The 24,743-nt window shown below is 46.8% G+C and overlaps 1 protein-coding gene across 4 annotated transcripts in view; it reads left to right on the plus strand.

Moving 5' to 3' along the window:
- dock9b (dedicator of cytokinesis 9b) overlaps positions 1-24,743 on the plus strand; it is a 42,070-nt gene that overhangs the window by 5,080 nt on the left and 12,247 nt on the right. For 2 of the 4 annotated variants that reach the window (XM_062447033.1, XM_062447031.1), the window contains exons 2-34: positions 7,724-7,840; positions 10,337-10,426; positions 11,418-11,500; positions 12,754-12,823; positions 13,430-13,525; positions 13,979-14,113; positions 14,373-14,547; positions 14,959-15,014; positions 15,531-15,605; positions 15,723-15,863; positions 16,407-16,637; positions 16,767-16,889; positions 17,022-17,104; positions 17,362-17,484; positions 17,671-17,750; positions 17,909-18,096; positions 18,610-18,675; positions 18,867-18,959; positions 19,099-19,210; positions 19,361-19,479; positions 19,930-20,016; positions 20,187-20,276; positions 20,404-20,519; positions 21,145-21,214; positions 21,426-21,551; positions 21,639-21,710; positions 21,831-21,977; positions 22,104-22,187; positions 22,350-22,461; positions 22,571-22,749; positions 23,232-23,345; positions 23,435-23,546; positions 23,700-23,827. In XM_062447033.1, the coding sequence (XP_062303017.1) occupies positions 7,724-7,840; positions 10,337-10,426; positions 11,418-11,500; positions 12,754-12,823; positions 13,430-13,525; positions 13,979-14,113; positions 14,373-14,547; positions 14,959-15,014; positions 15,531-15,605; positions 15,723-15,863; positions 16,407-16,637; positions 16,767-16,889; positions 17,022-17,104; positions 17,362-17,484; positions 17,671-17,750; positions 17,909-18,096; positions 18,610-18,675; positions 18,867-18,959; positions 19,099-19,210; positions 19,361-19,479; positions 19,930-20,016; positions 20,187-20,276; positions 20,404-20,519; positions 21,145-21,214; positions 21,426-21,551; positions 21,639-21,710; positions 21,831-21,977; positions 22,104-22,187; positions 22,350-22,461; positions 22,571-22,749; positions 23,232-23,345; positions 23,435-23,546; positions 23,700-23,827 (3,693 nt within the window). Of the gene's footprint in view, positions 1-1,543; positions 1,732-5,247; positions 5,614-7,723; positions 7,841-10,336; positions 10,427-11,417; positions 11,501-12,753; positions 12,824-13,429; positions 13,526-13,978; positions 14,114-14,372; positions 14,548-14,958; positions 15,015-15,530; positions 15,606-15,722; positions 15,864-16,406; positions 16,638-16,766; positions 16,890-17,021; positions 17,105-17,361; positions 17,485-17,670; positions 17,751-17,908; positions 18,097-18,609; positions 18,676-18,866; positions 18,960-19,098; positions 19,211-19,360; positions 19,480-19,929; positions 20,017-20,186; positions 20,277-20,403; positions 20,520-21,144; positions 21,215-21,425; positions 21,552-21,638; positions 21,711-21,830; positions 21,978-22,103; positions 22,188-22,349; positions 22,462-22,570; positions 22,750-23,231; positions 23,346-23,434; positions 23,547-23,699; positions 23,828-24,743 lie in introns of those variants that run through there. The other 2 variants (XM_062447030.1, XM_062447032.1) reach the window with 2 other exon arrangements.

Genomic DNA, 24,743 nt, shown 5'->3' on the forward strand with positions numbered 1-24,743 from the left:
CCTGTATTGGCTCCTCTGGACGTTCATTAGGTTAATGCATCCACAAGTCGGATGACGGCCCTAATGGGATGGCTCTATATGGAGGGGTGGGGTTTGCGAATGGAAGACAAACAGAAACCACAGCACAGTTCACAAGACAATGTTTTTTGTGGTGAACATTTCGGGGAGGATTTCATTTGTATTAAAGCAAGACAAATTCCCTTTACAAGGATGATTTATTCGTTCAATGGAAAATCCATCCTCCTTAGTTTGATGTATTGGCCCTCTGGAAACACACCCATCGTTACCCCTCCTTCCTCCTCTCCTCCTGCTCTCTCCCTTTTTCTCTCACGTTTCTCTCTCACTGGTTTACTTAGGTTGTCATCATCCGTTTTGCTGCATCATGCCCCTTTAAAGTAGGTGACTGTGTCAAGTCCCCATGAAATATTCATAGGTGCTGGTATAGAAAGAAGGAAAACCTTGAGAAGTGTTTCTCTCTGGGAAGGAGTGAGCCCACGACTCTGGCCTTCAGTGCTAACATCCAACCTGACATCCAACCTGAAATCCAACCTGACAGGAACTGGATTAGCATTCAGCCATGTTAGCACAGAGCTTGGTCTGTGTTACAGTGGGATTAATCAGGTCAAAGCATTTAGGGGTGTGTGAATGTGTGTGTGTTTGTGTATAGTTAGTGGGGGTGATATGGAGGTCCAAGTACTGGGGGCCTACTGTGAGTCAGCTAATTTCTATATTTGTCCTTTAATCCAAAAGAATGATATCCAAATGATGACTGTATACCAATATATTTATGAATGGTTTATGGTGCAGGTTTCTGTGTGTGTGTGAGTTGTGTTTATCACCCACAATGTCACAGTTAACAAGGAGAGCAGAGTGTGAATGAAAGGAGTGATCTGTATAATGGAAGAGTGAGAGAGAGAAAGAGAGAGGGAGGGAGAGTCAGGGAGAGGAGGAGGAGGGGCACGGAGACAGACGAAGCGAGAGAGAGGAAGCGAGACGGAGCGCTTCTCAGCATCAGCACCACCAGCAGGAAGAGAGAGCGAGGAGAGTCGACGCCCTGCTCTGCTCTGACTGAGAGAGCAGCTCAACTCTTTCCCTCGCGGACTCGTTCTTCATCCCTCCATCTCTGCTGAGCGATCCACAGGGCGACCAACCACAGAGGAGTGTGCGGTTCACGGCTGTAGCACAGAAGCAGAGAAATAGCTCCTGGACTTTATCTCAATCTTCAACTTCAGTTGACTTGACTGCTCCAGGCATCTTTCTGCATCCTTATACGCTGACTGATCCAAAGAATCAGTCTGACAAAAATCTGTCTCTCAAGAGATTATACAGAGGATTTCTAGAACCTCCCTCATCCTCTGTGGACTTGAAGGAATATGGACGTACCAAAGTGGGGGTTTCCTGAGTGGAAATAACACCTAAGCAGATTAGAAGATTCATAATTGTTGGACAGCCTCTAGCTGGTCAGAAACTGAGAGTGGAAGTCTGAAGTTGCGAGGTGGGAGGTAGGGGGTGAGAGGTCAGCGTTCTCCTGGAGGGTGATGGTCAGGTGTAGGTGGAGGAACCATGGGCTGCACCACCAGTGTGGTTCTCTTTGAGGGGCTTCGCTCCATCCTTGAGAGGAACTGCGGCTATGTGTATAAAGGCGCCGCAGAGCTGGGAGTGCTGGAGGAAGAGGAGGAAATTCTGAGCCTGAGACTGGGGGCTCAGTCCTGGAAAACCACCACAGCACTGGTAAACCTAGCTTTGGAAACATACCCTATTAGTAGTCTTTTTACATACTCATCTTAAATTGTGTAAAAAATATAGATATTTCTACCAATCCATCCTCAACTACAAACTGTTTGCATGTTAAAGACATGGTGTTATGATCTTTCATGAATCATTCCTAGTTCAAGTGGAAGCCTGGTAAACTATACATGGCTCAGCTTTAGCTGGCAGCAAAGATTACCAGCTTTCTGCTAATGGTCTCCCATGAGAAAGTCTTCCTGGGGTAAGTGTTGTGTACCAGTCAGCTTTTCTAATACAGCATGGGGAGTACATTTGCTTACCTTTGGCTCAAACGGGGATGTGTCTCATGCAAAGTCAATGTGATTTAATGACCGATCAATGACCGCTGAGGACGAGGGTGAAGGAGAGGCGAGAGATGGTTGGGGTGAGGGAGGAGTGTCGTCTGGCAGGAGGGAGAGGAGGGTGGCTAGGTTGGTTCAAGGTTAAGGGTGGAATGCTCTCTCAGAATAGGGCTTCTCCTCTTTAGTCACAGAAAGCTTCACTAATACAGTGCCTTAGCACTGAGTTCAATGGTTTTATAGCCTTTAGCTCTTTGGGATAATGCATTATTAGCTTTCACAAATGTTTCTAGTTTGCTACTAAGTTATGTCTGTTTACACCATACTTCCAAGTTTTTCTTGGAATCATCCTCTTACTTTTCACCATGATCAAATATGCCTTTATGGAAAACAAATGATAATCATAAACTTAATGCCTCCTAGTTGTTTACAAGATGTCTGGCCTTAACCGAGAGATGTTCTGTGCTGTACTGAATAAACCAGTCCCAGACCAGAGTCTCCACTGCCTTTAAGACGGTGTGGTGACATCATAGAGTCCCTCACATCACTCATCCAGCTTGGGAACTCCCTTCTTAGATTTCACATTGGCAAATGGATGACATATGTTTTCCCGCTACCTGGTTCTCCTCAGTGTATTGCAGCAGGGTACTGGTAGAGTGAAGGACGGTTTATGTCTTTGTGGTTGAGATTTTGCCTTGCATTTCTGTAGTTCATGTTGACTTGACCTGATCATCCTGTTACCTGGTGAATGCTTAAAATAGCTTTAATATCCATTGAGAGTGTGTGTGTGGCCTAAAGGGCATTACTTAATTGCCTTTGCACTTATGTAGTTTAAGTTAACTTGACTAACTGGTAAACACTTTAAAAAAAAGTTTTTGTTGAAAATATACAAATCTGTGTGTGTGGCCTATAGGGCATATTTAATTACTTTTCAGGTTACACCCTCAATTTCTCTATCCCCATTAGCCCTGTAGTGAAGGTTGGCTCCCAAACATGACGTCAATCTGTTCTTATGCAATTCTCTCTGGGCCTGTTGGTCTATGTGTGTGTATGTGTCTGGGGAAGGGTGTGGAGGGCTCACATGATCTAATGGGTTCAAGCTGTCTCAAACAAATAGGCACCCTATTTCTCTCTCACTCTCTCTTTTCCACTCATTTGTTTCCTCACTCTGTCTTCTGCATGCATGACATGGTAAAACATTATTCGGATGGACTTCAAACATACACGTACACACACACACCAGACCCAAGTACAAAGCCCGGGTTTAGCCTGGGTACAAGAGCATTTCCACAAGTCTGGTTGAATGGCGATGGCAGTGGGAGCAATTTACAACAGCCTCATTATCATGGTGACTGATACTGTCACACAAGCTTCTCTATCAGTACGGGAAACACAGTCCATAGGAGGAACCGGTACAGCATAGCCCAACTTGCATTGTCCAATCTAAGATTTCCAAATGATTTTGGTATGCATTCCCAAGGGTTTAGCCCAATTAAATGATACTGCAGTTATTGTGTGGGTCTCTTTTCATATCAGAAAGTTGGTCATGTTACAGTGGTAGAGCGAGGGATTACCCTTGGGCAGTTAGTGATTTTTTTTTGTGTTGATTTTTGGATTTTTTGACGGCATAAATAATGAAAATCATGTCAAGTTCACAGGCATATCAAAGAGACTATGAGAAGACGCGCGCACACACACTGACACACACACACAGATACATGTGTGCGCACACACTCATGTTCGGTCTTTCCTCTATGTACAGTAGCTTGGAAGTAATGATGATGCTGAAACTGCAATGCAGAGATTGTCCCTTTGAAGTCAGCCCGACCCATGTCATGCCATCCACTCTCCCTGGCTCTTTCTCTGTTTGTCACTCCTGCCTTTCTCTCCCTGCACACTTTCTATCTCTCTCTTGTTCACTATCACGATTGTAACCCACAGCAAATTATTGGATGTATTTGGTATAGCTTGTGTTTGTTGATTCATGACAGAACATGAGGGAGTGGTTATTGATTAATGGCAGGCTACTGTAAGGTCAAGTGTGTTTAACAAACTGTGTGTGTTTTATCTGAATGTTAATGTGTTCATGGACATCTGTAGGAAGGTTCCGATAGGATTAGAAAAACAAACAAATCACAGATTAGATTAGTGATTCACATTAATTCCCGTTTGATGATCAATTCTAAATGTTATCATTGTTTGGCACACAGACACTTTCAACTGATTTAGTAGACTGCTCCCCGCCACTCAGACTGCTCCTCCACAGATAGAAGAGAGAGAGGGAGGGAGGGAGGGAGGGAGGGAGGGAGGGAGGGAGGGAGGGAGGGAGGGAGAGAGAGAGAGAGAGGGAGGGAGGGAGGGAGGGAGGGAGGGGAGATAGGGAGAAAGTCAGAGGGAGGGGGAGAGAGAGAGAGATAGAGACAGAGATGAAGGCATTAACCTTTCCTCACCAAGTGGAGAGGGGAATGCTGTCAGCCAGGCTTGGCCGTCTAAGGGCCGGATGAGGGGAAGTGTGTGTTCGCACACCCCGCTGTGGGTGCCTGCTGGGCAGGAGACGCCATAGCAACAGATCAAAGGGAGACCCAAATATCACTGCGGAGAGGGACTTTATCAACACAGGCTCAGACTCAGAGACGAGGGTCGGAAGACCGGTTTAGGTCTGTTGATTGTTGGGGATTTGGAGTTTCAAAACGTAATTCTAGGTGCTCATACAGTATCTCTCCTGTCTCTCTCTCTGTCTTTCTGTCTCTCTCTGTCTCTCTCTCTCTCTCTCTCTCTCTCTCTCTCTCTCTGTCTCTCTCTCTCTCTCTCTCTCTCTCTCTCTCTCTCTCTCTCTCTCTCTCTCTCTCTCTCTCTCTCTCTCTCTCTCTCTGCTTTGAGCAGTGAAAGAGTGTGGCAGGTGGATCTGGTTTGCTCAGCTGACCGTTTGACTTCATGGCCCCCAGGAACTTTTGTTGAGGAGTGGAGTTAGATAGAGTGATCTAATATTGTATCCCCTCCCTCTATCCTCCCTCATGCATGCATATACACACACACACACACCCACACTCTGTCACACACACGCCTCCACAGCTGCACAGCTGTGTGTGGGAGGGGCCCTTTTCCTTCTGCCCCGAGAGAGAGCACGAGAGAGAGAGAGAGAGAGAGAGAGAGAGAGAGAGAGAGAGAGAGAGAGAGAGAGAGAGAGAGAGAGAGAGAGAAAGAAAGAGAGTGTGTAAGGGAGGAAGAGAGTGAGCGAGGCAGGGTCGTAGGGATTGAGACGAGGCGAGCCACAGTTCCAGTGGGGAACTCTCAGATCTGAGAACCTACACCCACTGAGCATGGCTTTCTCTGCAAGAAAGCCGTGACCTACAGGCTGAAAACGTGTGTTCTGTGTTGTTGGAATACTGCAATAGCCTTCGATCTGGGGACTGTACCTGGGTTGTTAAGAATGCAGGGACGGGCTGGCAAAGCTGCCAAGAAGGAGCTGGTGATTGAGTCTCCCCAGCAGTACAAGAGTTTGGCTGAGGCCGAGGGAGAGCTGGAGGCCACCCCACAGGTGGCAGGGGTAAGTCTGGCTTGAGAACCCACATCAGGTGGCAAGGTTGAGCCTGGATCCAGGACCATGTCCATCAATAGCTGGGCTATTAAACACTACAGCATGTAATATGGCTTCAAGGTTTGTGATTGGTCATCTTGTTTTTAACACTTAAAAACATAAAGAGTTCTATTGATTCATTTGAGATGTTTTGATTTTTAAGTGGTGATGTTACTAACGTGCTTCATGGATTGCAATGGAAAATTATAGGTTTCAGGGCACTTTGTCTCCTAGGACTTGAATCCTTTTTTAATCCGTATTTTAGAACTGGAGCACTCGCAGGTTTTTCATGCCTTAACTCTTCCCGTACTCTGTGGATATGAATTGGAACCCCAAAACCTTTTTAGAATTATTGGTAAATTATATTTTCAGTAATCCATAGATACTTTCTAACAATGCAATATCTTGTTCATTTAGCCACTGATAGTCAAGAACATTGCAAAAAATACTGTTTATTACGTTATCTGGGCAATAAACTAACAGAACCCTTTTATGCATGCGATGCCTAAAACATATACTTTTCACATTGCACAGAAAGTCCTTGTTCCCTGCTCCATCCTTCCATAATCTTGTTGCATGACATGCGTATTACAGGTTTTTCATATCATGTAATCTAGAGCGCACGGCTATATGTCACCAGAGATCTATAGAGGAGGAGGGACATGTGGAGTTGACTAGCTATACGACATGAGAGGTGGAGCCCACTGGTGAAGAATCCTGAGGAAACTCCAGATCTTAACACAGCTTTCCTGCTCCATGTTGTCCACTCCAGACATGCTGTGTGTGTTCTGAGTGAGACTCCATCTCAACTAGCGGATGATTGGCTGTGTATTGTGTTCATATGGGACTGTTTTTGTTGGATGAAAACATGCTGGGCTATCGTCAGGCATCAGTGGCAAGTGTCCAGCTGGAAATAAAGATTATGTTTTTATGATTATCAGATGATCTTCATTAGTGAAAGTCCATATTGAATATCTGGATGTAGTCCACTCTAAACTGAGGGAATATTATACTGACATCATCCTCCAGGCTCTTACAGGATTGTAATAATTATAGGTGAAGCTGTGTTCAGGCGTCTATGTAATTGGACGGAGGTCTGTTTGTATTGGTCGGAAAGGCACCCAAGGGGATGAATACAAAATAATCTGAATTACAATAACGCTTTGCAGCCTGACTTGAAATAATAAGCCATCAACAGAACTCAGACATAGGGGGAAAGATTACTTTATTGACCCTGGCGGTGTTTGGCTAAAGCTTGCTGGATTTTTAAGAGTCAGAGTTAGGCTATATCCTATCCTATATAGACTCACATCACATTCCCTAACACATCATGTCAGGGAATACAGACATGATGTGTACCCTACTGTAGTCCACTTCCAATCCTACACACAAACAGCTGATGGAACATCATCTTTGTAATGCTTGTGGGGGGGTTCTTGGGACACAGAGTGGCTCACTTAGGGTGTTTCCTGTGGAATGCTGAAGCTCTGTTTTGGAATGCTGCGGGTGTTTTAGTGAACCACCAGACCTTTAACCTGTTTCCCAGCACCGATGCCCTGCTCTGGACTGTGGGCATGGGTATGAAGTCATGGTCTGCCAAGAGAGCAGTTGTGACCTCTCATTGGACAGCAGGATGGTCTGAGAGGACCAATGAGAGGCTGTGTAGCTGAAGGACAGCGTGTGAGCTCATGCCACAGTGACTGGTACTGTGGCACACAAGGCCCTCCGCTCCATCCGTCCTTTCTGCTCCTTCTCATCCCTCTCTCTTTTGCCCTCCCTCTCTCAAGCCTCATTCATCCCCTTTGCTTGTGCCAGGGAGCAGCCTCTGTCCAACAACAATGTACACTAGGCCACAAGCCTCGGATGATCCATCCATGGTTTAAAAGTTTATGTTGCTTGATTGAGTTTGACATACGAAACATATCAGTGGAGATCGTCCCTAAAAAAATCATTTTAGTTCGGCTCTAAGCTTAGTCTTTGAAGCTGTCCCTAGAGGTTGAGGTTCGACCTCTGACATTGAAAGCTATCAGTCCGGAAGCTTCCACCTAAGCTAACGACCTGCTGTTGTGTGTCCCTCCAGGTGAAGCCTAAGGTCATCGAGCCGCTGGACTACGAGAGCGTTCTTCTGCAGAGGAAGACCCAGATCATCAGTGATGTGCTACGGGACATGCTCCAGTTCCCTCCGGATGACTTCCAGGTGAGACTGGACCACCACCACAGACTACCAGGTTCTAGAATATCTGTTCAGTCCTCACCATCCCACGTTCATCCACTTTCCCCCTGTCTAGCAACCGTTTCGTGAAGAATTCAAAATGTCTCGTTTTTAGCACCAGCGGGAATTAGAGTTTGTATGAACGACTTTAAACCTTCAAAATGCGGCACCCAGAGAGAGAGTCCACATGTGTAAGTGGTCGTAAATCTTCTTCCCGTGTGTCCTTTGGCTCTCAGGCCACTTGAAGAGTTTGCACGCTCTGTAGAAATGCTGTTTGTGTTCAAAGGAACCAATACCCTGAGTAAACGTTACATCACCGTTCCACAATCTTGGTGTGGAGACGGAGAGAAAAGACGAGAAAGACCGAGACAAAGACATCTCTCTCTCAATGGTCTCGTAGTTGTAATGTCGCCAGAAGAGTCTGGGAGTGGGAATCTACCCTTTTTCCCGTGCGCTGCACTGTTTGTGTAGTACCTAACGGCCCTGTGCGTTCTGTAGGAGCATACAGAAATACACTGGGAGCAGGGTGTTTGGTAGTGCGCCTCTCTCTGGCAGTGCTGGGCCCTCAGGTGGAGTCCAGGCCTGGGTGTGGTAGGTGTGTCAGGGGCAGAGCAAGGCAGCCTGACCCTCCATGTGGTTCCCATTAACAAGCCTGAACACTAGCCAGCCACCCAGACAGCCAGCCAGACACATGGCCTCTGAGCTCCTGGCTCCACTTGGTGTATGTCCGCTTGGATTGGACAGACAGGGGAGACCATATGCAGTCAGGCTGTTGATTGGCTTGCTCGTCTACCCACAGAGAATACAGAGAAACAGAAAGGATTCTTAGTCAACTGACTTTTTCCACGGAAAGATCATGTTTTTTCTAACTAAAGTAAATCATTATCAATACAGTATTGACACTGTACATTGTTCAATTCACGGCTATCATGATAGCTGTCTGTCAGGTTGTGAGTGTGACTATTGTTAGGCAGTATTCTCTGTGCCAGTCACTAGTCAGACCTAGCCCTTAGTGACAGTGACTCTCACCGCCTGTGAGTGTGAGTATTGTCATCCTGACAAACTACTTCAGTCTGGCAAACATCCCACAGCACACGTGGTTCTCACAGATGCACAGCACATACAGTACACACACATACACACGCATGCATCCGACTCCCTCCCTCCTCGCGTGTAATTAATCATTCACACTTCGATGAGCAAACATACTCGCACGGAAATACACATTATACATACACAGACTCGTGAGAGAGAGAGAGAGATTGCTGGGGAGGTAAAGTAACCATTTGGGCAGTGGTTGACCGAAGCAAAGAATGGGTTGGTTGCGGTCTACTGTACTGTAATGATCTGAAGTCTTCTGGCCTGTCACATCTACACATCCCTCCACACCCCACGTCACTCTGCTGGAGCATTTCTCCATCATCCCTCCATCCTACCAGAGCGCTTGCCCTTTCCTCTCCAGGAGATTTAACGCCTGACATCCTCCAGCTCTCCGCCCCTGGGGGGCTGGCAGGACAGGAACACACTCCCTCACACACGCACACAGACTGGGAAACCATTCAATGCAGGGTTAATGGGCGTGAAAGGAATGCTGTTAATTGGTTGCACACAGTTGGACGTGGACTTGTTAAGATGTTCTAGAGCTGACTGGTCAGTGTTTGTTGGATGGGCTGTGGTGTTGAACTGGACACCTTCTGACACCTTTGGAACCCAGTAACAATGCAATTGCTCTTCTCATCTTGTGTATGTTTAAATGTCTTTAATAACAAACTGTAATGCAAATTTGATAGCGTTTTTGGGTACTTTTTTGAGCAGGGTGTGCTTCCCTCTGAACTACTGATGATAAATACACCTTTTTTTGTTGTTGTTGACAGAATCAAAATTGCCACAGTGGGTTTGAAATGGAGGGTAGTGTGTAAAATAAGATGTAACACTAGCTTTGGCCACGTCACGAGTTGAAGAGTACAGTAGGTCATTGTGTCACTGTACCCTATCGAGTGAGCGGAGGAGCACTATGAACTGGGACGACGAGGACCGCTGGACTTTCACAACCCTTCAGCAGTTCAGAAGATGGGTGTCTGGGTGTCATGCTGCCTCCAGGCTCTCCCTGTCCTGGTTGCACTGCTGCCTGTGGCTCTGTCTGAACCCATTATGGAAGTCTGTCCCAGAGGAGCAGAATTAGATGTGCGACGAAGCTCTGGGGCATTTTCTACAGACCCTCATCATTCTGTGTTATTACTATACGTCCCTAAAGAGAACAAGAACAAAGACAGTTGATTTCCTCTAAGGACTTGTTTCCCAGACCGTAATAACACCTAATATAGGACAAAAACACCCTTTAAAGAAAGATTTAGGTTGTTTAGCTTCCTCTGTATCTGCATAAATGCGACGTGGTCATCTTCTGCTCAGAACACAAGGGGCCAAAGTCCTGTGTTCAGCCGTGAGCGTGGATGAGTGACGTCTTGTGTTTTGTCTCCTCAGATGTCCACCCTCAGGCGTCAGGGTAGAACCACGTTCTCCACGGTGCCGGGGAGCGCTGAGAAGGAAGCCCGCAGTCTGTTCGTCCAGGAGGTGAGACTGACACACACCTGAGCTAACAGGCCGAGTTCTCCTTTCAGACAAACCTGAAAGATATTTCATTTTACGACTGCTACGGGTTTTCATTTGCGTTCGAGTGTGTTTGTTGTGGGGGGGGGGGGGGGGGGGGATATGGTATGTTTGTCCATGTAGTAGTGTGGGAGACCTCTTCATATAGTCTGGGTTCAGGAGCATTTGGGTTAACATTCTTTCCAATAGGGTTTCTGGGTACAGTATATGGGTGGGGATGTATACGTTTGTGTTATGTGTGTGTGTGTGTTTGTTTCTGTGTGTGTGTCTGCTTGTGTGTGTGTGTCTGTCCTAGGAAGGTCATGTGGTCTAAGGGGTCCCAGGGGGCAGGGTGTGGTCAGATTAGAGGAGTACAGGGAGATTTCCCCTCTGTGGCGAGGGAGTGACGTCATGACATCATCACCAGCTGCAGCTTGTTGCGGGAGGGTCATGACTCTGATTGAGATGTTTTTCCTTGTAACGGTTAACCAATGAAAATTGTAGAAGTCATAATTCAGGTTTGATAGAACTTCGACACAGCTAAATCTTTTTAATACTTCATAATGAGTGAGTAGCTGGTTGGTTTTACCATGCTCTTAAGTTGAGTTCTCCACCCAGGCCTACCTGCCAAATCCTTTATTCCTAAGGGTGTATGTTTTGCTAGCTAATCTCATTTGTTATGAGGTGATTTAATCATCCTAACCATTCTACAATGGGTTCAGGCTTTGGAGTCTCGACCACACTTCCAGTATTAGAACCTCTATTCATTCACTTTGTTTATATTACGGTAGAAAAATAATTTTCTCCTCGCTATGCATGCATTTTTAAGGAGTGGCACTTTGTTATTGTTTAAAAAGACCAGTCATCGACTCGTCTTCTCAGTTTTTGTCTCTACGTCTGTTCACTCACTCTCCCTCCCCCGTTTCTCCCCCCCTCCCTCCCCCTCCCTCCCTATCCCTCCAATTCCAATCTGTAGTGTATCAAGACATACAAGTCGGACTGGCATGTGGTCAATTACAAATATGAGGATTATTCCGGAGATTTCCGCCAGCTCCCAAAGTAAGTACCAGCTGTGCTGCCTTGCGGGGAGGCAGGCTCAGCTGTAAAAGCAGGTGTGGCGCTGCAGGGGTTGAAACAGCTCTTCTGATGCCTCTACACACAGCTATACTGACAACCCTCCTGGTGGGAATACTAGAGGTTCTGTTGAACTAGGCCTTTCTAGGATGGACACTTGGGACTGTACTAGACCTAGTCAGACCTGGAGGTTGGTTATCTCTCATAGTTAACACACATCAACTTGGCCTTGACATTGAGTTGGCATGAAGTTAACATTGGCCTCATTCCAGGTTCTCTAAAAGGAGAAAGTATTGATGTAATTGACTGTGTAAATACAAGCAAGTACTGCAGAACTGTTAATCCTGCTAAAAGGTTTGCAAAATTGCCTTCAAGATCATCAAGTCAACAAGTTATCAAGCCAACCCTCATTTTGAGTTAAGTCCTGAAAATGATGTGGAACTTAATTTGTCATGCTAAGTCCATCCACACTTTGTTTACTGCCTTTCGATTGTGTAGAAAAAAGGAAATGTGTTTGTCTCCTGAGATGTGGAGGTACTCCACAACAACAATCAACAGACTTCCTCTGTTTTCCTCAGCAAGGCCTGCTGGGGCTATTCTGGGACTGCTGTTAAATTATATCAAAACATCATGGGGGGTGGGGGGGCTGTGGGGTTGGGTGGTATTCCACAATCCATGGGGTCTGTGCCCAATGTCTTTGCTTTTAGAGGCCCACTCCCTGAGGACATTGTGGAGGGAATGTGCTTTACAGATGCTACATATCACGCTTGTAGCCAGTGAGCATGAAAAGAGGCGACCTCTGACCCTGACCTTGGCGTTGTTTACTTAAAAAGTCCCATGGAGCTTGCTCCGTACTGTGGAGGTCAGAGGTTTTTCACTACATCTGCGGCTCAAGTTTTAGCTATGGAGTGTAACATTCAGCTGTGTCTGGACTTGGACTGGCATTTCAGACCTGGCCTTGAGAAGGATGTAGGACAGAGTGAGACATTGTCCCAGTTTAACAATGTCACCAGTAATAACAACTGTGGATTCGGTGTGAAGATTTCCATTGCAAGCCAAGACTGATAGGAAGTGTAGTAACAAAGATAAATGTGCTGTTAACACAATGTAGTGAAGAACAAACAGGCCCAGGCATATTTCTATGTCAGGCATTGAGACAGAGCTGTTTTAAAACCATTACATATCACATGTATATGCATATGTGTACTTGTAAATATTTTGAATGTGTTGTTGTACAGTAAGGTGTCCAGACCGGAGAAGCTCCCGGTCCATCTGTTTGAGGTAGATGAAGACATGGAGAAAGATGAGGTAAGCAGAAAAGTCCCAGAATGCTCCTTGGTTTGTCTGGAAATCCCAGCAGGTGTCCTTGTCTTGCTCATTATTCAAGTCGACTCAATCCTTCAACAGACAGTCTGTGTTTGGTACCACGTTGTACCTCAATAAACCACCTATTATATCCAAACCCCTATCCGTTATATTTGAATCTGAACTATAAACCCTACTTGGGTAAAACAACATATTTTTTAATCAATTCATACTTAATTAATGATAATAATAAAAAATCTCGCTTCTGATTGTTCTGGCACATACCCAGACTGACCCGGTCAACATCGCCTGCTTCTCTCCCCATAACTCCTTGATGTAAACAACACATGAAGTCCTGTCCAGTAGTGACCCCGACACAGGTTTAGGACAGTACTCTATCTTAAAGTCATAGGCATGCTATTGCTGCTATGTCTGAGTGAAGGCTGAAAACATGCAGTGAAGAACACACTCCTCAGTACTCGCAACACACTGCTACTCCTTTTAGGACCTTGAAGCCAGCTCCTACCTCCAGATTCACTTGGACGTGTGTGTGTTTGTACGTGTGTGGCATGTTAATTATCTATTGTGTTTCTCCTTTGTCCTCTCTAGGACACAGCCTCCCTGGGCTCTCAGAAAGGAGGGGTCTCTAAACATGGCTGGCTGTATAAAGCCAACATGAACAGCGCTATTAGTGTCACAATGAGAGTAGGTTCCCTCAGAAACACTGCATCATACTCGTTACACGTTCAGTACCTTCACTTCAACTGCTTACGTCATCCATCTCCAACAGCACACACTGATAATTTTGTTTCATATAGATCGTACAACCCACATAACAGCATTGGTAAAGACCATACCATGACCATTATCTTTGTTTAAATGTCCCTTATTTGGGCCCTTTGTGGTTTAGCTAATCTCTATTATGTTTAGTCAAAAATACAGTCGTTTTCACCATACAGTATGTGATTATTACTACATTACCCAAAACAACTCTGCGCACATGGAAACTAAATTAGCCAATGTAGTACGGTAGCCTCAAGTTTTTCAAGATCCCACGCCCCATCACCCCAGCTCTTACTGCCTGCTCAGTATTTTTAGTAACCAGATGATCTCAGTGTCTGGTTGTTTACTTCCTCTATTTCTGGCTCTGTTCTGAAGTCCTTCAAGAGGAGGTACTTCCACTTGGCCCAGCTTGGGGACGGTTCCTACAACCTCAACTTCTACAAGGATGAGAAGACCTCTAAGGAGCCCAAAGGAACCATCTTCCTAGACTCCTGCATGGGGGTGGTCCAGGTAAGAGAAACATGAAAGAAAGCGACCAGACGTAACACACTCGTCAGACGTAACACACTCGTCAGACGTAACACACTCGTCAGACGTAACACACTCGTCAGACGTAACACACTCGTCAGACGTAACACACTCGTCAGACGTAACACACTCGTCAGACGTAACACACTCGTTTTGGTTTCAGGCACAGCGTTTAATTTCCCTAAATACATTTAAAAAAATCTTTTGTTTACGTTCCCCCAAAAATATTTGGGTTTTGCAGAACAGCAAAGTGCGTCGGTTTGCTTTTGAGCTGAAGATGCAGGACAAGAGCACGTACCTGCTGGCGTCAGACAGCGAGGGGGAGATGGACGACTGGATCTGCACCCTCAACAAGATCCTCCACAGCAGCTTTGAACTGGCCATGCAGGAGAAGAGGAATGGAGACCTGCATGACGGTTTGTGTGTGTGTGTGTGTGTGTGTGTGTGTGTGTGTGTGTGTGTGTGTGTGTGTGTGTGTGTGTGTGTGTGTGTGTGTGTGTGTGTGTGTGTGTGTGTGAGAGAGAGAGAGAGAGAGAGAGAGAGAGAGAGAGAGAGAGACAGACAGAGAGAGGAAGAAATGGTTGAATATTTGTGTGCGATTTTGCGTGTACATACTTGTGTATGGCAGACCACCCATGTTTTCCCTCTTAAGATGACTTTGTTGAAGCACTAATCACTCACGGGGATGTTACGTTATAAAAACCTGTCAACCGTGAAATACTTGAGCTGCTCTCAAGATTACTGGAGCCCTCTTTGTGTGTTCATTTATGCATACTGTATAGGGACGTTGTTACTAACTGAAAAGGCATTTTGTTCTTTTCCTATAGATGATGAACTTTTAAAGACTGACCTGTCCACAGAAAGTTTTCAGGACAGTTTTCAGGTAGGACATTTTGAAACCTAAGCTGCTACACCCTTTCACACTGGTCATGGTCTACCATTTTACACCCGGGCTAAGCCCTACTTAGATCTATGCTGAGCAGGTTGGGACGATATTGGTGTTATAGTTTACAGTGAAACCGATCTCAAACACCATTGATTGTCTGCAGATGTGGGTGTCTAGAGCAGAAGTCTCCAGCTGTTCCTCTCATGATCCTAGTCACCAGGTCCAGACTTGCTTTGAAAGTGCCAACCCAACACACATCTGGTTTAGCTGTGTGTGCAAGGCCTCCAAATGCAGAGGCCAGATGAGGCCAGCTTGTCTGCTCTCTGGATGAGTGTCCAGGGGGGAAACGTGGCAGTGTGGAGGCAGACCAGCGTCAGAGCCACCGGCTCGGTTGCACAATGGAAAATGGAAAGACCTATATTAACTGGCAGCCAATACATTAAGACTTGGACCACTCAGTCACCTACTGCTTTGTCAGTCTGCCATCTACAATTCTTTTCCATTTCTCTCCAGACCGCCAGAGATATTGAGTCCAAGATGAGGAGTGAGACTCGCCTGAAGCTGTTCACTCTGGACCCAGACACACAGGTGGCTGAACAACTGCCTGACGCTTTTGTGTGAATCGAAATGAATCATTTTGTTTACTTCACGAAGGTACGACACTGTATGCTTCGCAGGCTCATTTTGTCTGTAATGTCTCTAAAGAAACTAGACTTCTCAGGGATCGAGCCGGATGTGAGGCAGTTTGAGGAGAAGTTTGGCAAGCGTGTGCTGGTGAACTGCAATGACCTGTCCTTCAACCTCCAAAGCTGTGTTGCTGAAAACGACGATGGGCCGACTACTAATGTAGGGCTCAATGACACACACACACACACACACCACACAGCACACACACAAACTAGCACTATTTTGGAAAATATACTTTTAGTAAATATGGCTGGAACTAGGGCATAATCACTTAAGAAGATCATCCACAGCCCCTGTGCTCTGGCTAGCTGGATCCAATCATCACTATTAGTGTTGTGGTGCAGGAAATGTGTTTTGCCATGGAAACCAGCCAAGGACTCCCATAATGCATTAGGAGCAGTCTGATGGTGGTTTCCTGCTGTCACTCCCTGAGGTCTGCCTCAGTGATGTGAACAACACTCTGCCCTGGGAAAGAGAAACAGAAGCCCTGCCGAGGACTCACACATATACGCACGCACACACACACACACACACACACACACACACACACACACACACACACACACACACACACACACACACACGCCCAACGCTTAAGCATGGCTCCTGTCTTCGGGAACACAAATCACTTTTACATACAGACCACACACTCACCCACGTACACACCCAGGCAGTTAACCCTCCCCTGCTCCCTGTCCTTAGGTGGAGCCCTTCTACGTGGTCCTGTCTCTCTTCGACGTTCAGAACAGCAGGAAGATCTCAGCAGACCTCCATGTGGACCTCAATCACCCTCTGGTCCGGCAGATGACATCTGGCTCTTGGTCAGGAGGGTCGGGGTCGGATCAGCGCGTCAACGGAGGGGTAGATGGACCGCTGGGGGGCGACAGACAGATCAACGGGCTACCAGAGGGGGCGCTTCAGTACCCTAGGAAGGTAGATATGTACTTCCACTATAGAAACCCTGTGGTCTCCCTCTCTTCTAGGAGGCTGACAAAGTTCACCAGTGCAGAGATACACAACCCTGAGCTTTACCCCTCCCCTTGTATCTCCATGTTTTTCCAGGGGGTGTTTTCTGTGACGTGCCCCCATCCTGAGATCTTCCTTGTGGCCCGGATAGAGAAGATCCTACAGGGGGGGATCACCCACTGTACTGAACCCTACATGAAGAACACTGACTCCACCAAGGTACAGATCCGACACACACACACACTGGTTTGTTTTACTAACCTAGTGGGGGCTGACGATTCCCTCCTTCCTAAACTCTGTGGCCGCCGTCAAATTCTTATTTTTTGGCTGTGTTGCTATGTTGTTTCTCAGGTGGCTCATAAGGTGTTGAAGAATGCTAGGGCAGCCTGTAGCCGACTGGGCCAGTACAGGATGCCGTTCGCATGGGCAGCCAGGTACAAGAAACCTGCTTGCCTCTCCATGGGTCTGGAAGCCTAGGATACTCTGCATAGTCTTTTTTTTGTCAGGATGCGAGATTGTGCTAAGTTTCAAACTGCTGTTTTCTCAAACTTAGTTGATCGTAAAACATGGTTCTGAACAGCCTCAGCTCTCGTTGGAAAAACACCACCTCAAAAGAAAATGATTTAAATAGATCTTGTGAAGCTCTCCCCCATTCCTTCTGTGGTTCTGAGGGTTCTCTTGTGTTCCGCAGGCCTGTGTTCAAAGACGCATCAGGGACTCTGGACAAAAGCGCTCGCTTCTCCACGCTCTACAGACAGGACAGCAGCAAGCTGTCAGACGAGGACATGTTAAAACTGCTGACAGACTTCAGGAAGTAAGTTCTGATCGAGAAAGAGCAATGAGGTCCTGATAGACAGACTGTAGTGTCATTAAAAGCTTCTTAGACAGACCCAGATCTTTTGCATACACTGGTTACAAAAATCGAGTGGAATAAACTTCACAGCTGACTCGTTTCAATACAACCATACACTTGATAATAACTGCTACCTCTGTCTCTCAGACCAGAGAAGATGGCCAAGCTTCCGGTGATATTAGGGAACTTAGACGTGACCATAGACAACGTGGCTCCAGATGTGACAAGTAAGCCTGTAGGACCAGCCAATCCCCCAGCCCATGTGAAATCCTCTCCCTTTTATTTAAACTCACAATTGAGTCTTATATTCACCACCAGCCATGAGTTTACCATTTGCTGATGTCACTCAGTCCTCTGGTTCTTTTCCTGTTTCCTGTATCTGAAGATTGTGTCACTTCCTCCTACATCCCTGTGAGGAACTTTGAGGGCAACGAGCCAGGCAGCGCTCTACTGGAAGTGGAGGAGTTTGTTCCGTGTATCGCTAAGTGTTCCCAGCCCTTCACTATCTACAACAACCACCTCTATGTCTACCCCAAACACCTGAAATACGACGGGCAGAAAGCCTTCGCTAAGGTACCTAGGCTTGGATGGAATAATGGGAATTACACAATAAATACATGCTCTGAGGCTATGTCTCTTACACTTCATATTTATGTTTCTCTCAACTTATGATTATTATTCTTTTAATATATCTTCTGCAAGAATAGGCGCCGATTTCGTGTTTTCCTCAGTGGGTGCTCACGGGCGCACACTCTTTAAAATGTAATTTTAAATGAATGTAGTCTACTGGCAGTCTGACACACGTGGGTGCTCGAGCTCCGGAGCACCCACAGTATCGGCGCCTATGTAAGTATCTTTTGCAGTTGTTTGTTTGAAATACCGGAATCAATTATCTCATTCAGCATCTCTCTCTCTTTTCTCTCTCTCTCTCTCTCTCTCTCTCTCTCTCTCTCTCTCTCTCTCTCTCTCTCTCTCTCTCTCTCTCTCTCTCTCTCTCTCTCTCTCTCTCTCTCTCTCTCTCTCTCTCTCTCTCTCTCTCTCTTTCTCTCAATCTCCCTCTTCGTCTCTGCTTTTCTCACTCCTCAGGCAAGGAACATTGCGGTTTGTGTTGAGTTCAAAGACTCAGACGAAGAGGACGCTCAGCCCATAAAGGTAAACACATCAGCATCCCCCGTTACCTCTCATCAACTTTACATACTCTGCACATCCCCCGAAAAACAGCCACAACATCGTATTTCAATATGATTCAGCATAGTTATGTTTGCATGTTTATTGGGAAACCCCTCAGATGTCTTGGGGCTTAGCGAAGCTGACTAGGTGTGTTTCAAACATTGTTCCTCCAGTGTATCTACGGCCGTCCAGGAGGACAGCTCATCACCAAGCAGGCCTACGCTGCCGTCTTACACCACCAACAGAACCCAGAGTTCTACAACGAGGTTCTGCTCCACTAGAACCTACCCACATCCTACACAAGAACGCTTTGCAAACTTTGAACGCATGCGAATGAGCGCACGTGATTTGGGCAGAATGTGGAACTAGGTCTCTCTGATTAATACCGACTTGTTTTGGCCCCAGATTAAGATGGAGCTGCCCACCCAGCTCCATGAGAAGCACCACCTCCTCTTCACCTTCTACCACGTCAGCTGTGACAGCAACAGCAAGAAGAAGGACCTCGTGGAGACTCCAGGTGGGACACACATAAACACACACACACACATTCGCACAGTTAGGGAATACGATCTGTAATTGAATGGACATAGGTCCAGTAATGAAAACCCTAGCTGTTACTGCGTCTGATCATGCGTGTGTGTGTGTGTTTGTGTGTTTTCCTGTGTAGTGGGGTCTGCGTGGTTGCCCCTGCTCAGGGATGGCAGGGTCATCATGAACGAGCAGCATCTACCTGTCGCTGCCAGCCTGCCCCCTGGGTACCTCGCCAGCCAGGATGGCACTGTCAAGGTAACATTCAGATGGTTTATGATTGGCTAGTGGGGTCAGTTTTTTTAAATATCCAACCAATGACCAACATTGTCTTCCTTATGCCTCACACTCTCTTTGTCATCAAGGTTATACCGGTCGTGGTCATCAGGTGTTTGGCATGCGTAAAATCATTAATCTAATTACTTTCCAATCAATAATACATCTGAAGATCTGTCTGCAGGCTTTTGTCTCATTAGGCATGATTGGTTTGGGAGCTTGTTGAGGCTTTCCCATCTGTGTGCAGTAAAACTGCATTAACATTCAAATGTAGGCTAATCCAGTTGACTGAAGATCCTCCCAGAAAGCAAATGAGGTGCCCCTCCTGTGCGGGAGCACCAGTGCTGTGTCAGGCTGGGCTAATTGGTTTAGCTGAAAGCAGAGAGTGGAATATGGTTGGTTTCATGGCCTTCTCCTCATGGTGTGTTCCAGCACTCGGGTCCAGAGATCAGATGGGTGGATGGAGGGAAGACCTTGTTTAAAGTATCGACTCATCTCGTCTCCACTGTTTACACCCAGGTGGGTACAGTATTTGATGCCTATTTGTCAAACATGTATAGTCTCTGATGGCGTCTTATATTTCTAACTTGCTGTCTTTTCCCATCAAGAAGGTGAGGTGTTTAGTGTCCAGTCCACAAAGTTGTGGACCTCCAGCCATTGACGCCCCACTTTGTATTTTTTCCCTTCAGGACCAACATCTACACAACTTCTTCCACCACTGCCAGAGCATGGAGAGTTCAGAACAGGCATCTGAGGCAGAGCTGGTCAAGTACCTGAAGGTACAGAGACACCTCAGGAGACCTAATGATAATAATAAATACAAGATTATTGAATAAAGGGGGTAGCAAAGAGAATGACAGTCAGATGAATGTGTTTTTTATTGGCTCATGGTGTGTGTTTATACAGAGCCTTCATGCCATGGAGGGTCATGTGATGGTCAATTTCCTGCCAACTATTCTGAACCAGCTGTTTCGCGTTCTGACCAGAGCCAACCACGAGGACGTGGCGGTCAATGTGACCAGGTGAGCGGTCAACCACAACCGTTCTCCCTCTGAAATGACGGTCACGGTTTATACTAAAATGCCCTGTGTATTGTTTAAATTGTATTTGTCTTTTGCTTTTGGTCAGCACAGTGTAATGCAAGTGCACTTGCATTGAGAATCTAGGGTCCATATTCACCTTATAGGCTGAAATACCTAGGAATCTCTCAGCCCTTACTTAGACTTCCAGTTTGTCTTCTGTTCTCCTTATGTTCTTGTTTGTGGGAAGCCTCTAGTTTTCAAACGTCTTCACCTGTGGCTAACTCTCACCATATGTGTGTATTATTTAAAATGTCCTGTATGGACCGTGCTGTAACCCTTTGAAGTCCGCTCGCGGTATTTTAATAAGGTGTTGGCTTGTACTATTACTGTGTTCTTCATTGCTGGCTTGTTCTCCTTCTTATCATCTCACTGTTTCTGTCTCTCTCTCTCTCTCTCTCTCTCTCTCTCTCTCTCTCTCTCTCTCTCTCTCTCTCTCTCTCTCTCTCTCTCTCTCTCTCTCTCTCTCTCTCTCTCTCTCTCTCTCACTCTCTCCCCCCCTCTCTCTCTCTCTGTCTCTCTCTCTCTCTGTCTCTCTCTCTCTCTCTCTCTCTTTCATTCTCTCCAGGGTGATGGTGCATGTTGTAGCTCAGTGTCACGAGGAAGGCCTTGAACATTATCTGAGATCCTATGTTAAGGTTTGGTTTCACTTGTACTTCTTATCTTACACTGACCGGAGAAAACACTCAGTGAGATGAAGCCTGCCTAAAGTCCTGCTCTGTTTGTAACATGACAAAAGCATTCAAAGGGAATTTAGTTATCTTAGTGGTTGCAGGTCTGTAGAACTGGTATACAGCAAATGATGCTAAGCTAAGAGTGATGAGAACCTTTTCGGCTCCCTCTCTCTAGTTTGTGTTTAAGCCTGAACCGTACATGACCAGCAGTGTGAAGATGGTCCATGAGGAGCTAGCTAAAGCCATGACAGCTATACTCAAACCCTCCACTGACTTTCTCACAAGCAACAAGCTGCTCAAGGTACAATCCCTGTTTGTGTGTGTCTATGGGTGTTGGTGTGTGTTGGTGCAAGTTCTTCTTCTGAGATATGACATTTCTGTTTTACAGTACTCGTGGTACTTCTTTGAAGCCTTAGTGAAGTCTATGGCTCAGCACTTGATTGAGAGTGGGAAGGTCAAGGTGAGCTCTTCCACCCTCTGCTCTCCTCTCCTATCCTCGCCTCTCCTCTCTCCTCTCCTCTGCTCTCCTCTCTCCTCGCCTCTCCTCTTCTCTTAAACCTTTCTCTGTTCTCCTCTCCAGCTGTCTAGGAACCAGCGCTTCTCTGCATCCTACCACCATGCGGTGGAGACCCTGGTCAACATGCTGATGCCTCACATCACCCAGAAATACAAGGACAACCTGGACGCAGCCAGGAACGCCAACCACAGCCTGGCCGCGTTCATCAAGGTAGGACAGATCTCCACAGACAGGGACACGCTGAGACTCCTGTGTGTGTTTGCGTCTGTATTGAGATACTACTGGGTACAGTCTTGAGTAAACAAGGTTGTTATCTGATGTGTTTCTCCTCCCCAGCGCTGTTTCACCTTTATGGACAGAGGCTTTGTCTTCAAGCAGATTAATAACTACATCAACTGCTTCTTACCTGGAGACCCCAAGGTTAGTTTCATCATCTTGAAGATATTGCCATCGGTTGTGGATTCCTTTTCAGTGTATAACGTTATTAATGAATAACAATGAGTCATCACAGGTGGAGGAATGAGTTTTCAGAATATTCAGCTTTCAGAACTTCATTGTTTTCCCTTCGCTCCTGTCCGACAGACGCTGTACGAGTTTAAGTTTGAGTTCCTGCGGGAGGTGTGTAACCATGAGCACTACATCCCTCTCAACCTGCCCATGCCCTTCGGAAAAGGCAGGATCCAGAGATTTCAAGGTACACACACACACACACACTTACGTAATTTGTACAGGATCTAGCTTTTTACTCATTATACACACACACTCACACCCATGCACTCCCCCTGAGATACATCCTCTCTCAGACCTGCAGCTGGACTACTCGCTGACTGATGACTTCTGTCGAAACCACTTCCTGGTTGGGCTGCTGCTGAGGGAGGTGGGCGGAGCCTTGCAGGAGCTCCACGACATCCGTCAGATCGCTATCCAGGTGCTGAAGAGCCTGATGATCAAACATACCTTCGACGAACGCTACTCTGCCAAGGTGAGGAGGACTGCCCACTTCATCTGCTCCACCCGGCACCACGGTTTTGCCCAATCAAAACCCTTACTTACATTTACATTTATGCATTTAGCAATCGCTTTTATCCAAAGCGACTTCCAAGAGAGAGCTTTACAAAAGAGCATAGGTCACTGATCATAACAACGAGATAGCCCCAAACATTGCGAGCAGCCAAAACATGAAGCATACATGGTGGAAAACCAAATAAGTGCCAAAGGAAGAACCATAAGAGCATGCAGTTAAACAAGTTACAATTGAACAACATGAAACTCCCCACTCCCCCTTACTTCCAGGAACACAATTGAAGTCTTTCCCATATATACTTGTATGTAATTCAATTTATAGTCAAATATTATCCGGAGAAACTGCAACAAGTGATGAGGTTGAGCCAGTAACTGATGCGTAGGATTGTAACTAGAGATGAGCCTCGTCCAACTACAGTAACCCAGCGTGTGTTGTTCCAGAGTCAGCAGTCCAGACTGGCCACCCTTTACCTGCCTCTGTTTGGCCTGCTCCAAGACAACGTCTACAGGCTCAACGTCAAGGAGAGCTCCCCCTTTACAACCAACCACTCCAACGTAAGACTGACCCCCAGTGCTCAACAGTGGAATCACAGCAGGATATCATGACTTGTTATCTTGTTCATCATCTCTGTGTCTTCTTCTAGAATGGCAGAGATGACTCTCTGATCGGGGTGTCCATGGCATCTCCTCCAAGGCTGGGGGGTTGCCTGGACAACAGTCTACACAAGGATGTGTTTGGGGTCATATCTGGCACAGGTGAGAAGTGTGTGTGTGCATGTATGTGTGTTTGTGTGTTTCTTATCAAAATAAATGGTATCCCAAGCTGTGTGGTGTACCATTTACACACTCTCTCCTCCATTTGTGAGAATCACCTCAGATGTTCCTCTCTCCTCTGCTTCGTCACTGCAGCCTCTCCCCACACCTCCACCCACAACATCAGCTCTGTGCACAATGACTCACGAGGCTCCCTGGTCAGCACTGACTCTGGGAACAGCCTGCTGGACAAGAGCAGCGACAAGACCAACTCCCTGGAGAAGGTATGGAGGAGAAAGACAGACGGATAAACAGAGTGACCAAGAGACAGACAGATAGACAGCAGAGACAGGCAGACAGGCAGACAGACAGACAGGCAGGCAGACAGGCAGACAGGCAGGCAGGCAGGCAGGCAGGCAGGCAGAGACAGAGAGATGGACCGAAAGAGTCAGCCAGACAGGACAGCCCGGTTACAATTTGAAACAACCCAATTATCCCAGACTCAACATCGTTCCCACTAATATATCTGCCCAGGTGTGTTGCCTGTCTCACTTGTGCGGTCTCTGTCTGTGTGTGAAATGCCCAGTTGTTTTCAAATGATCCTGGTAGTCCCTGACCCTGTCAAGCCTTCAGTCTGGCTGACCTCACCTCAGGATGGCAGAGGCCTGGATGTGTGTACAAAGGTTGGGCCTCAACTGGGACAACTAAGACATATTTAGCCTCTAACCCCTTTCCCTCCATCCTCGCCTCCCCCCCTCCCTCCCCTGGTGGCAGAGGGACAAGTCTACATTCAGGAGGCACTCAGTCAACGTGCCCCCCCTCCCCCTGGAGCCCGAGGACTCCGCCCAACTGGGCCGGGCGGCAAAGAGGGTCACCATGGACTTCTCTCTGCTCTCCGCGCCCCTGCCCGTCCTACCACAGGGCAGCGCCGTGTTGCAGGACACCCCCCCGCCCACTCTCACACAGCCAGGCGAAGATGGCGACATACCTCTTCAAGTACCCCTCTACACCCGACCCTAAACCCCCCCCAAAAGAGTGTCCCTCCCCAGGGAATGGAGTGTGTGTGCTGTGTTGGCGCTCTCTCTTGCCTTGAAGATTCCAACAGCAGATTCCATATAAATCACTTGGGATTACTACCGCTTTTCTTTGTGGGCAGAAAGCCATGCTGGGACCTTTGTGGAGTGCAGTGTGGACTTTTGA

The sequence above is a fragment of the Osmerus eperlanus genome, chromosome 21, assembly GCF_963692335.1.
Source record: "Osmerus eperlanus chromosome 21, fOsmEpe2.1, whole genome shotgun sequence".
NCBI classification, from domain to species: Eukaryota; Metazoa; Chordata; class Actinopteri; order Osmeriformes; family Osmeridae; genus Osmerus; species Osmerus eperlanus.